Here is a 14052-nt window from a genome sequence, read left to right on the forward strand (position 1 = left end):
TATGGCGAGTCTCTAGGAAGGTGATGAGTAGGAGGTATGGCGAGTCTCTAGGAAGGTGATGAGTAGGAGGTATGGTGAGTCTCTAGGAAGGTGATGAGTAGGAGGAATGGTGAGTCTCTAGGAAGGTGATGAGTAGGAGGTATGGCGAGTCTCTAGGAAGGTGATGAGTAGGAGGTATGGCGAGTCTCTAGTAGGAGGTTAAGTTCATGCTTGATTAGATTTTGTTTCAAGTGATCATTGGTGATCAAAAGATTGGTGATCAAAAAAAGCTGTGGTAATGAATATTATTTTTAATGACTTATCAAAATGTCTGTGGTAATGAATATTAGTAGAAGCTTTTAATAACATTGTTGGTGATGGCAATTGGCTAGACAAAGACATTATGTCATGACCCTTGCCCTAATGACCCTTGCCCTCATGACCCTTGCCCTCATGACCCTTGCCCTCATGACCCTTACCCTCGTCCTGCCTCCCACCAGATGACCTGGTCATACCGGCGACGCTGAAGGAGGCGAAGCAGTGCAACGTCAAGGACACCACCAGGACCCGCGCCACCCCCTCCGTGAGCATGCACTCACAAACATACATGGCTCATTTGTCCTAATACTAATAGTTACACACTTCCTGCGCCTAGCAGGAAATTCTAGATAATAAATAGTTCTCTGTCAATTAGGTCATACGAGTTACGAGATCTTCACTTCACTCAGTAAAACTGGTCCTACGAGATATTCACTGAATTGGTCTCTGTCAAACAGGTCATACGATTTATTCACTGAATAATTCTAAGTCAAATAGGTCATACGTGATTTTCACTGAATAGTTCTCTGCAAAACAAATCATACGATATATTCACTGAATAGTTCTCTGTCAGACAGGTCATACGAGATCTTCACTGAATAGTTCTCTGTCAGACAGGTCATACGAGATCTTCACTGAATAGTTCTCTGTCAAACAGGTCATACGAGATCTTCACTGAATAGTTCTCTGTCAAACAGGTCATACGAGATCTTCACTGAATAGTTCTCAGTAAAACAGGTCATACGAGATCTTCGCTGAATAGTTCTCTGTCAGACAGGCCGTACGAGATGGGAAATGCGCGATAGTGCCAGGTAGTTCCGCTCATCGTAAGTCCAGCGACTTACACGCTTGCGAGAACCCAAAGTTCTGCGATGTCCATTGGAACTACGATGGCCACATGTCATCGCATTCTAGACATTTAACGTATTTAAGATATCGTGAATAATTTGAGTTATGTTTGTAGGTGGACCGCGCCAACGCGGCGGTCGAGAGTTTGGCCAAGCAGGTGGTCAGTCTGATGGTCATCGGCGACTCTAAGACCATCAACACCGGCAATGGCATGACCATGAACATCGATCTGTGAGTACTGGCCATCACCTCCGACAATGACATAACTATGGCCACCGACCTGTGAGTGCTGGCCATCACCTCCGGCAGTGACATAACTATGGCCACCGACCTGTGAGTACTGGCCATCACCTCCGGCAGTGACATAACTATGGCCACCGACCTCTGAGTGCTGGCCATCACCTCCGGCAGTGGCATAACTATGGCCACCGACCTGTGAGTACTGGCCATCAGCCCCAAGGGGTCTTGCACATGTCCTATATCCTGTACTTGACCCGTACAAACATGTACGGGTATCGTCCTCATATTACAAGGCCTGAACATCTAGCGCTGGATAACGTCAATCAATGGCTTGAACAACGAACTAACCACTCAGAACATGACCGCGGTCTTGCGCTCAAACTATGCTCATTGTTAAGCTATTCAAAAAGTTATGTCTCGCCAAATTACGATGAATTCAGCATTTTTTCAGTAAACTTCCTTCGCAGGGCCATTAATAATTAGTGCCTCTTCTCGATAATCTGCATTTATTAAGCAGAAGTAGTGCAGTGCTGAAACAAACATAGGTAAGTCCCTGTTCACTCTGACTAATGTGTTACTGAACACACCGCACTACTTTAATGTAGTTTTCACAAACGCTTTATGTCATTTACACTGCGGTATTGCAATTACATTATCTCCTATTTTGAGGACGAAATGCATTAAATAACATTATCATATTTAATTCCTCCATTCTGTTGCTCCCAAATTGCCATGCTTCCGTTCCCCGCCATACACTTCAAAAAACGTTGAAAAAACCCTCTGATTGGCGTTTTGATGGCCGGCGGCTCCGTTTAATTAAACCATATCCCAGTTTTTTTTACAAATATTAGCTATTTTCAGATATTAACCTTAAAAAGGCCATAAGGTTTTATTTGCATTTAGCCTGCCACCACACCGACAGACAGATATTTTTACGAATTTTCAGAACATTGACAGAGAGAGCGCCCCATAGTCTGAGAAACAATGTCCTGCTTCAACCCCATTCCCCCTGCTTCCCCAGGGTTGAGGGCTTCAACCTGGCGGGGATGCGGTGGTGTGGGGAGTCTTCGTTCGAGTTCCCCGAGAACTTCTGCCCTCAGGGCCCCTGCAACTTACCTGTCGCCATCATGGCCAAAGAGTGGCCCGCCATCACTTATGTCAGAACATTTTATTGACTGTTGATTTTGTTTAATTGATCATATTCAGTTCTTGATTATTAAATTGATTCTATAATTTGAATATCGTCTTAAAAATTAATACTACATATTTAATTTAAGCTTGTGAGTCTTATGCCATAAACGCCACTCAAAATATTTAATTTTAAATGGATCGATACATCGTTGAATAACTTTTGCTGTTGCTGTGTGAATATAAGGGGCTGGTGCGCTACGCGTGGGGATACATGAGATACAAGGGACTGGCTGCCATATGTGTTCCACTATAATATTCAAAGTAGGACAATAGTTGATTTTCAGTGTTTGATGTCACCCGTGCGATGCGTCGTAGGCACGGCTTCAGGCCTCATTCATTGGTGTCTGTAAAGTCACTAGAATATTCAACTTTTGACATCCATAATTCAACAGTTTTGAAACACTGATGGATACTGAAATCAATAGAGATTTGAATATTAAGCAATATCCCCTGGCAGAAAGGACCGAGCAGCGCCGAAAAGCTTGCTCTGGGCAGCAAGGTGCTGGATCTGGACCTCTTATGGCGCAACCTGACCACCATACCTGTGGTGGACACTGTCCTCCCCATCGAGATCGGCATACCCTGCAGCATCGGCCAGCGCGGCAACACCACCATGCCACGTGAGTGTGTTATACCATGCCAAACCACCTTGGTATCCTTAGTATTTGTTTAGGACGTAGCAGTCCCAGGCCACGATGGATCACCGACTCTGATTATCACGCATCCGCCCTCATTTGGGCCAGCTGATGCACGTTGCTGTTGCTTGCTTCTCGCCGCTTGTATTGTTGCAGGGGAGGTCGATCTGGGATTTTGCCCAAAAACAAATCCGACTGCAGATCTGTTGCGTAGAGGGGGATCTTGCACAGTCTCCCCCTTCTTTCGTTGTGATATGTCCCAATCCTGAAGGTCTCTATCTCGAAGTTTGGCGCCATTCCGGTTATCATTTTCCATGTGTACAGTATGACATACCTCTCCCGTCTCCTCTGCAGTGAATACATACCCAGGCTCTTCAACCTCTCCCAGTAGTTCAACTCTTCCATCCCTCTGATCCTGGAAGCGAAGGTTCGCTGGACACCTTCCAGTTGCCGCACTGCGCCGAGTGTGAACGGGATCCACAGCTGGCAGCAGTATTCAAGAATTGATCTTACAAGGGCTCTAAAGAGTATGATCATCGGTTCCGCTTCTCTTGTTCTGAACGTTCGCCAGATCCACCCCATCTGTCGTCTACCTCTTGCGGTTACTGCCGCTATGTGATCACCAAATCGACCTGAGTATTCATGAACACTACTAGATCGCGAACGAGTCGCTTCTCTTCGATTTCCGAGTTGTCGGGGGCTAGGTAGCGGTATTCCATACCAGCTCCTCCGCTACCTCTGTATCTCAGAACCTCAAACTTGGTCTCGTTGAACTGCATGTTGTTCGCTTGGGCCCAGTCAAATATTGCAGAGAGGTCTTCTTGCAACCACTCGCAGTCCCTCCTGTCCATTATGGTCAGTAGTATCCTGGTGTCGTCCGCGAATGACGATGCATAGGCTTGGTTCACTGCCACATCTATGTCGGCGATGTGAATGAGGAAGAGGATTGGGCCGAGTACCGTTCCATGCGGTACTCCACTCTTCACCCTTGCCTCGCTCGATCTCGTGCCTCCTACGACAGCTTTTAGTCTTTCTGTTAGGAAGCTGTTGATCACCTCCGACTCCCAACAGTCTTAATTTTCTGAAGAATACTCCATGGTCAATTTTGTCTAACGCTTTCGCGAAGTCCAAATACACCACGTCCACCCCGGCCCCTTCCTCCAGCATGGCCAGGATTTGGTGGTGATGCTCCAGTAACTGAGACAAACAGGAACGATTTCGTCTAAAACCGTGTTGCCTTCTGTTGAAAAGGTTAGCCTCTTCCATTTACTGCCCCAATCTTCTGGCAACAACCTTGTCAAATACTTTGATTACGAATGATGTTAATGTAACCGTCCTGTAATTTTGGGGTTTGTCTCTCGCACCTACTTTGTGGATAGATGTTATTAGCCCTAATTTTAGTTCACTAGGAATGTTTCCTTCTCTCAATGATGTTTTCCAGAGCAAAGTCAGAAGGACCTTTAGTGTACCGACACGTTTTTTCAGTAACACTGCAGAGACCCCATCTGGCCCGGGAGCCGAATAAGTCGATAATTCTTGGATAATCCTCTACTTCCACAGCTTGGTGCACATCGCTTCGGCGTTTAACTCCAGGCACTCAGATCTCCAGTCATTTTTCGAGGATTTCGTTCCCAATGGCCACTCAGTCTGTTCTTCGATGATGAAAATTTAGCCCAGCTAGCCCCTCTCGAGGCGGGGGTCTTGGCTGGATTTCCCTCTCAATTGTTGTCTAGACCACCACTAGTCGATGGTCTGACAGTGCGGTCTTCTTAGTACGAATATCAGTAACTAGTTCTTCATTGTCACCGTGTCACGTGATTCACACAATGCCACACCACAATGCCACACCACAATGCCACACCACAATGCCACGTGAGCCACATCATGCCACACCACCATGCCACACCACCATGCCACACCACCATGCCACACCACCATGCCACACCACCATGCCACACCACCATGCCACACCACCATGCCACACCACATTCTGTTAATATTTAATATTAATTTTCTGTTGCTTCGTCCACTCGATGTTAGGTTTTTCCACACCGGTTGAAGAATGAAGTTTATTGAATAAAAAAATTCTCGACGGTTTGAAGCAGGTTTGAAGAACAGAGGTGCTAAGCCCCTTAAGATTATTTAGGATCATATTCAAGTTAGTAAAGACTGTTTGTATGACTGTTAATTTAAACTTATATTCAGGCCACATTATATTGAATTTGTATGCATTTTTTAAATATATTAAAATTTGCTTAAATGGACATAACATTATGAAGCCCACCCAAAATCTGTCTAGGGACACCAAAGCGTGATGAATTTACCAGCGAGTTTAACAGTTCTTAGGATAATTTTTGCGTTAAAAGTGTGGACCAGGGCCTATACTTTCAAAAAAAGTTGAGAGATCGTAAGTTCATCAGCCAATCATTGACAGCCTTTCAAGCAAAATCCACCAATCACAGACAAGAAAATAGAGCGTAAGTACTTACGTTCTCATAGCGAGTTTTGAAAGTAAAGCACCAGGGAGTATACTTTTAGAAAAAGTTAAGAGATCGTAAGTTCATCAGCCAATCATTGACGGCTTTTCAAACAAAATCCACCAATCATGGGCAAGAAAATAGAGCGTAAGTACTTACGTTCACTTAGCGAGTTTTGAAAGTATGGCCCCAGAAAATAACGATTTCACAAAATTTCCAGTCATCCACACGACGCTACTATTGATTGGTAGCAAAATTATTTGCAGTAATTTTGCTGTCGTTCTGCCATACTTTCAAAACTCGCTAAGTGAACGTAAGTAGTTACGCTTCATTTTCTTGTCTATGATTGGTGGATTTTTGTTTGAAAGGCCGTCAATGATTGGCTGATGAACTTACGATCTCTTAACTTTTTTTGAAAGTATAGGCCCAGGAATAAGTTCTCCAGGACAAAAGTTATTATTTACTATTGAATTATTCATTATTCATGACCCAGAGCATTATAGCGCAATACTAATCCATCATTTGTGCTGCTATATTCAGCAATATGATATATGTGCTGATATGTTCAGCAATAAAATAAATGATAATTTGCTTAAATGGACGTAACCTTATTCAAGTCGCTGAAGCCCAAATAAAATCAGCCTAGTAATATTATTCATTATTCATGACCCATAGCATTCTAGCGCAACACTAATTCATCATTCATGCTGCTGTTATTCTTCATTATTCATGACCCATAGCATTCTAGCGTAACACTAATTCATCATTCATGCCGCTGTTATTCTTCATTATTCATGACCCATAGCATTCTAGCGCAACACTAATTCATCATTCATGCTGCTGTTATTCAGCAATATGATAAATGATAATTTTCTTAAATTTATATAACATTATTCAAGGACTGAAGCTCACCTCAAATTGTCCTAGTGACATTATTCATTATTCATGACCCATATCATTCTATCGTAACACTAATTCATCATTCATGCTGCTATTATTCAGCAATTTGATAAATGATAATTTGCCTAAATTGATGTATTCAAGGGGTTGAAGCCCACCTAAAATTGTCCTAGTGACATTATTCACTATATTCATAATTCATCATTCATGCCGCTGTTATTCAGCGTTCGAAACCTAGTGACATTATTCATTATTCATGACCCATAGCATTCTAGCGCAACACTAATTCATCATTCATGCTGCTCTTATTCAGCGTTCGAAACCTAGTGACATTATTCATTATTCAGTTTGAAAGTTCTATATAGTAACATTATTCATTATTCATGACCCATATCATTCTAGCGTAACACTAATTCATCATTCATGCTGCTGTTCATCATTTCATCATTCATTCAGCGTTCGAAAGCGTCGCGGCCGTGAATGAGTCCGGCCGCCAGCTGCTGCCTCTCATGTACTCCACCTTCAACGTCAGCGACGTGAGTATCATTACGTCTTATTAAAATAAATTATATAAATAATTATCATAACGATGTTCTAAATACTGATTGATCTGAAATATTTCTCCAAAAAATAATAGATCTTTACTGTACTGTTAAATGACTTTGAAACAACGTTGCTCAGGAGCTTATTGTGGTGAAACCAAAGGGCTGATTTACGAGTTGAATTTGTTGAAACAAAAAAGTTTGTTGAACGTTATTGCAACGTCAACTGCATTTCATTATTGGACATATCTGCATATCATGAATGAACATATCTACATATCATTAATGAAAATATCTGCATATCATGAATGAAAATATATGTTATTAACAAAGATGTCTGTATTTCTTTAATGAACATGAACATATCTGCATATCATCTATGAAAATATCTGCATATCATTCATGAACATACCTTCATATCATTAATGAACAAATGATGAACATGTCTTCTTACCCTGCAGTCGCTGACCTCGGTAAGGATCGAGGTGGCCCCGGTGAAGATGAACCCCGACATGTTCCTCATGTTGGCCAAGGATCGCATGCCGACGTTCAAGAACCATTCCTTCTACCGCCTCCTACAACAGTTGCCTACCCGCGAGAACGCTTGTGAGTCACAGCCCTGTTGTTTTTCTCGTGCGATTCATTTTGAAGGTTTGGTAATAACGCTACACTGTTAGAAAAAACGGTGAAAAAACGGTCCCACCGGCATCCTAGTGGCCGGTCGCCCCGTGAAAATAAACTGTTTCGCCGTTTTTATCAGGTGTTTTACGGATTTCTGGTGTTAAATTGGAATAAAAACGTTGAAACGGTGTTTCTTTTCACGTGCCGACCGGCCACTCAAATGCCGGTAATACCGTTAACGGTCATTTTTCTAACAGTGTATTCATAAGTCACTATTGAGACTATATATAACTCTCTTGTAAGCGAACCATTCCTTCTTCCGCCTCCTGCAACAGTTGCCTACTCGCGAGAACGCTTGTGAGTCACAGCCCTGTTATTTTTCTCGTGCAATTCATTCACAATTCATTCGCTAATAACGAAGTCATTCACAAGTCACTTCATTCATTTAATTTTTTTAATATGTCCGATATGTTATGACGCGTGTTTCATTGTAGCTACCATTACGACGCCCATCACAATGACTTCGGTAAGGGCGCATAACAGCGCTTCTAGATGTAAGGTGCGGGTGAGGCAAGTATGAAGTCAAAGAATTAAACGCAGCTGCACTTCATAAGGTAATAAACCGTATTAATGTCACTTATTTGCTTAAATCGCAAGTTGACTAAAAATTTAAAAGCAAAGAATAGTCCACAAAAATTCATATCTTTATAGAAAACGTTTCGGAGTCCAGCTCCATCGTCAGTTCGTAGAATCTAGAACATACATAGAAAGTCACAAGTTAATACAATTGAAAGCACAGAACACAATTAGAACATAATTTACAAGTAATAGGGCATAAAAACCTATCTATTCACAATAAACCGTAAAGCAAGGTCCAGAAATTCAAATGCCGCTGAAGTTCCGTAGGTAAAAATTCTTCATAATTTTAGAATTGAACACTTTGGCAAGAACGTATGTTAGAGTAAAGGCGGCTAGAGTTAAATTGTCGGCTACTCTAGTTGCCCGCCAATCTAATGGACCTTTTCATTGATTTATTAATTAATGATACACGGTATATAGAGCGTAAACAGTGCCCACATAAAGATTTTGTTGCAAAAAATTCTGTAATTGACTTTGAATATAAATTCATAACAGGAAACGTTCACTGATATGTGAGGGGCGAGCGAAAGCGTGCAACAAGAAGTGAAAAAAACGTGCACCCGAAAATTAATGATAACATATATAATATGTATATCAAACGTTATGCACAACAAATATAACCACTGTTAAGATACAGGAAATAATCCGGAAACTATAATTCTACGTCAAAATCATATAGCAGAGGAAATGGCAAGAAATTGAGCTGGTAACGGAAACTTTACGTTCATTGGAATGCTTTTTACGCAATCGACAGCTCGGTCATATATGAGCGACTTAGGACTACTTCTTCATCGTAGTGCTTCAAGAAGTCAGGTTGAGAATTTTTCTCAGCAAACTTTATAATATTAATGTCTGAATTGAAGCAAATTACATGTTTTTACGAATATTGACATGTTTGAAGGGAGACAATAGGCCTGAAATACGTTGTATGCCCAGTGGTTACAGTACAGAGTACCAAGATTGGCGCAGAGAGGCGCGGGTTCGATCCCAGCTCTGTGCGCCAGTTTCTGGTCAGAATCGGCGAGGAGGCCGGGCGGTTAAGCACAGCAGAATTGTAGCAGTGAGTTGCGAGTTCGAGACCCGCAAAAGGCTGTGAATGTTCTGTGATGTTAAGAATCGGCGACAGGCCTACGGCCTAATAACGCTGAAACCGCTATGCCTTGCAGCTGTGCGGATGCTGTTCCTGAACAGCGAGGAGCTGTTAGGCCGAGGTGCGTATTATTTGGCCGTGGGGCAGTTCAAGGCAAACGTACCCAGTGACCTCAGAGGCAGACCACGAAACCTCACCATGGACCATCTGTCGAACATCACCACCGACTACCAGCTGCGGGTTATTGTCTCTGCCTGCTACTTCAGGAAACCACCTGTGGATGAGTGGGTCAACCCTGACATGAAGGTAAGAGTTACTGATATCTCTATAATTATATCGAAGGCTTGTTCCTGTTGGTACAAAATGTACTAATTATAAATTCTCTCTATGCGAATCGATTCACGATTTTTAGGCTGCAGTTAATGCGTGCTCTTAAGATTTTTATCTTAAATTAAGTCAAAATTATCATTCCAGTCTCTGCAAACTTTTGATTCATCGCAACCACGCACAGGTGATCCACACGAACAACACACGCACCACGTGCCACGTACACCACCTGACATCGTTCGGGGCGGGTCTCGTGGTCATGCCTAACACCATCGACTTCAGCTTCGTCTTCGCTCACTTGGGCTTCACGGACAACCTCACCATCTACGTCACGCTCATCGTCTGTCTAGCCCTGCTCGTCCTGCTCCTCGTCTGGGCGAGACGAAGCGACATACAGGACGAGAAGAAGGTAGGGGACTGAAGGACGTGTAATGCAGGGGCCATACTTTCGAAACTCGCTAAGCGAACGTAAGTACTTACGCTCTTTTTTCTTTTCTATGATTGGTGAATTTTGCTTGAAAGGCCGTCAGTGATTGGCTGATGAACTTACTATCTCTTAACTTTTTTTGAAAGTAAAGGCCCAGGACGAGGTGGATCCGTTTACCGTGAGCTGATATGGTAGAACTGCTGCTCCTTTTTTCTAATCCGTTTAAAGTGAGCTGATGTAGTAGAACTGCTGTTCCCTTTTTCTTATCCGTTTACCGTGAGCTGATGTGGTAGAACTGCTGTTCCCTTTTTCTTATCCGTTTACCGTGAGCTGATGTGGTAGAACAGCTGTTTCCTTTTTCTTATCCGCTTACCGTGAACCTATCGAGCTAAAAGTGCTGTGCCTTCTTCCTATTACGTTAAATATGAACTGAGCGTGCTAGGGCTACTACCCCTACTTCCAAATCCGTTAAGCGCGATCAGGTTGAGGCGGCGCTACTGCCCGACAACCGCTTCCTTACCCGTTAACCGTTAACAGGTTGGGGCAGCGCCCCTGCCCGAACAACTGCCCTGTCACCCGCTAACCGTTTACAGGTTGAGTTGGCGCCCCTGCCCGAACAACCGCTCCCTTACCCGTTAACCGTTAACAGGTTGGGGCTGCGCCCTTGCCCGACAACCGTTTGGAAGACAAGTACCTGTACGAGGTGCTGGTGATCACTGGCAACAAGAAGGAAGCACAGACGGACTCAGTGGTGCAGTTCGTCGTGTCCGGCGAGCTCGGCGAGTCCGACGTCCGCACCTTTGGCGATTCACGCCGCCCCATCTTCAGGAAGGCGGCCACCGACGCCTTTGTCATGGCCAATGACCGGTGAGGGAAAGTGGAAAAATTATGAGGTTTTTAGGAGCTTTGGAGTTAGCTTAGTGGAGAAACTTTTATTATTGATCATCTTGGTTTATGGTTGCGACGCCTTCTGCAAGACCAATGCCTGGTGAAAGATGTGGCATCTCTCAGGACCAAACTATGAGCTCTTGAGCAATATCTCTTAATCAGGTGGGGGCGTGCAAGTGTTACGGAGGAACCACACTGCAGAAGTGTTCACCATTGAGGCTTTTAGACGTGAACAGCTTCACCAGATACAATAAATGTGCGCAGGGGAAACGAGGCGCCCACTAGTGATGTGCCAAGCCAAAATTCTTGGTTACAGAAAATAATTTAGTTTTAATCGCAACAGACACGCCACAGTATCCCATCTAGACCCTAGAGTACTTATATATGCTAACGAAGCGTATCTGTGACAGGCCGTTGGGCCCGCTACAGTACCCGAGTATCTAGACCCTATATATGCTAACGAAGAGTATCTATGACAGGCCGTTGGGCCCTCTACAGTACCCGAGTATTTAGACCCTATATATGCTAACGAAGCGTATCTGTGACAGGCCGTTGGGTCCGCTACAGTACCCGAGTATCTAGACCCTATATATGCTAACGAAGCGTATCTGTGACAGGCCGTTGGGGCCGCTACAGTACCTGCGTATCTGGCACGACAACTCCGGCAAAGGCCCCAACGCCTCCTGGTACCTAAGCTTCGTGGTCTTCAGGGACGTACAGACCGGGGAGAAGTTTGAATTCATCTGCAACGACTGGCTGGCCGTCGAGAAGACGGGCGTGGTCGGTGTCTGGACTTTTTGTTATACGTCAACACATTTAGTTTATTTTGTTATCTATGACAACACGGAATATACTTATATACTATTGAACAAATAGATTCCTGATTAAGTGTCCCACCCTCCCTGCCAACGACCCACACTATACATCTTCTGTTCAAAAGGACTGTCATCTTTTGTCACTCTCACTCATGCCCTTCAATCACACCTCTCATTTTCCAACTCCTTTCCTATTACTTCCCCTAACTGCCTCTCCACTCATGCCCCCTATTTCCTCCTCCATTCCCCTCACTTCCCCCGACTTCCCCTTCACTCATGCCCCTCATTTACTCTCCCTTCTCCTTTCTTCCCTTGACAGCCCCTTCACTCATCCCCTCGCTCTCTCCCACTCTCCCCTCATTCCCCCTCACTTCCTCTTCGCTCATGCCCCTCATTTCCTCCTCCATTCCCCTCACTTCCAGCGACTTCCCTTCTCTCATGCCCTTCATTTCCATCTCCCTTCCCCTCACTTCCTCAACTTCCCCTTCACGCATGCCCCTCATTCACTCTCCCTCCTCCTTTCTTCCCTTGACAGCCCTCTTCACTCATGCCCCCTATTTATTTATTTCCCCCGACTTCCCTTCTCTCATGCCCTTCATTTCCATCTCCCTTCCCCTCACTTCCTCAACTTCCCTTTCACTCATGCCCCTCATTTACTTCTCCCTTCCACTACCTTTCCTCGACTTCCCCTTCTCTCATGCTCCTCATTTCCTCCTCCCTTCCCCTCACTTTTCTCGACTTCCCTTTCGCTCATGCCCCTCATTTTCTCTCCTTTCTTCCCTTGACTGCCCCCTTCACTCATCCCCTCACTCCCACCCACTTTCCCCTCACTCCCCTCACTCCCCTCAGCTGGACCGCCTGCTGCCGGTGGCCTGTCGGGAGGACAGCACCTCTTTTGGCCACCTCTTCCAGAACGTGTCCTCCAAGAACATGGCGGACAGCCACCTGTGGTTCTCAGTGTTCTTGCGCTCCCACAGATCCCGGTTCACCAGGTCATATAATTATTCATCAATTAATGAATAAATTGCCGCATAAATATTTTAATAATAATTTTAATATTTTTACTAATAATTTTTCAAGGAAAAATAAAACTCTAAGTTGGTGCTTTACCGCACGAATGACTTCTTTTCGACATTTATACAAATAAATTTCCGGGAAAAAAAAAATCCCAAAGTTGGTGATTTAGTATTTTTGCAGCGGACTTCCTGTTCCATCGAATTATTAAATTTATCTCATCTGAAATTAAATCTAAAACAATTTTTCAAAGTTTTCAGGCAAAATTTCTGCAATTTTAGAGTCCCATTATTTTGAATCCCTTCATCCCGAATCTCGTTGATAATAAAAATTGAACGTAAGTAAGATAATTGAATGAAAAATAGTTCAAATTCATAAATCCATAATTAACAAATCCATAAATAACAATTTAATATTCAGATTTTAATTTAGGCTTGAACTTTGAATTTTTCGGTAAAATTAAATCAAGATAAGCAAATGAACGACTTAATTTACTCGCTAAACATTAAAACTTGAATTGATCACTAAAGCTAATTAATTTAAAATTTTATCAACTAATCTAATATGATTTTGAGTATTGTTTAATATCTAAACGTTATATTATATATATTTATATATATATATATTATCACTCATTTGTGTCGAGTATATAATAATATGTTGTTGGGTTGTTATAATATAAATAGCATAGCTTACATTTTAAATTTATTTACGATATTAATGTTAATATAAAAATATAAATCATTTACCCTAGTATCAATATATTTTACTGGAAATAATTAATATAGTTTGGTTTAGGTGTCAGCGCGTAAGCTAAATCATTAATATAAAAATATAAAAATATATAAATCATTTACCCTAGTTAAATATATAAATCAATTACCCTAGTAATATTATATTTTAATGGAAATAATTAATATAGTTTGGTTTAGGTGTCAGCGCGTAAGCTAAATCATTAATATAAAAATATAAAAATATATAAATCATTTACCCTAGTTAAATATATAAATCAATTACCCTAGTAATATTATATTTTAATGGAAATAATGAATATATTGTGGTGCAGGTGTCAGCGCGTAGGCTAAATCATTAATATAAAA

General features: G+C 42.6%; 1 protein-coding gene across 1 annotated transcript in view; it reads left to right on the forward strand.

The window, feature by feature from the left end:
• LOC108680603 overlaps window positions 1-14037 on the forward strand; it is a gene marked incomplete in the record, with an annotated part of 26816 nt that extends 12779 nt beyond the window's left edge. The window contains 12 exon segments of the mRNA XM_047885013.1: window positions 480-562; window positions 1262-1377; window positions 2408-2543; window positions 3035-3197; window positions 7046-7125; window positions 7593-7737; window positions 9558-9787; window positions 9993-10217; window positions 10885-11102; window positions 11741-11903; window positions 12788-12930; window positions 14019-14037. Of these exon segments, the coding sequence (XP_047740969.1) occupies window positions 480-562; window positions 1262-1377; window positions 2408-2543; window positions 3035-3197; window positions 7046-7125; window positions 7593-7737; window positions 9558-9787; window positions 9993-10217; window positions 10885-11102; window positions 11741-11903; window positions 12788-12930; window positions 14019-14037 (1721 nt within the window).
• Between the last annotated feature and the right edge of the window lie 15 nt (window positions 14038-14052).

Source organism: Hyalella azteca, unplaced genomic scaffold, assembly GCF_000764305.2.
Source record: "Hyalella azteca isolate HAZT.00-mixed unplaced genomic scaffold, Hazt_2.0.2 contig16716, whole genome shotgun sequence".
Taxonomy (NCBI): domain Eukaryota; kingdom Metazoa; phylum Arthropoda; class Malacostraca; order Amphipoda; family Hyalellidae; genus Hyalella; species Hyalella azteca.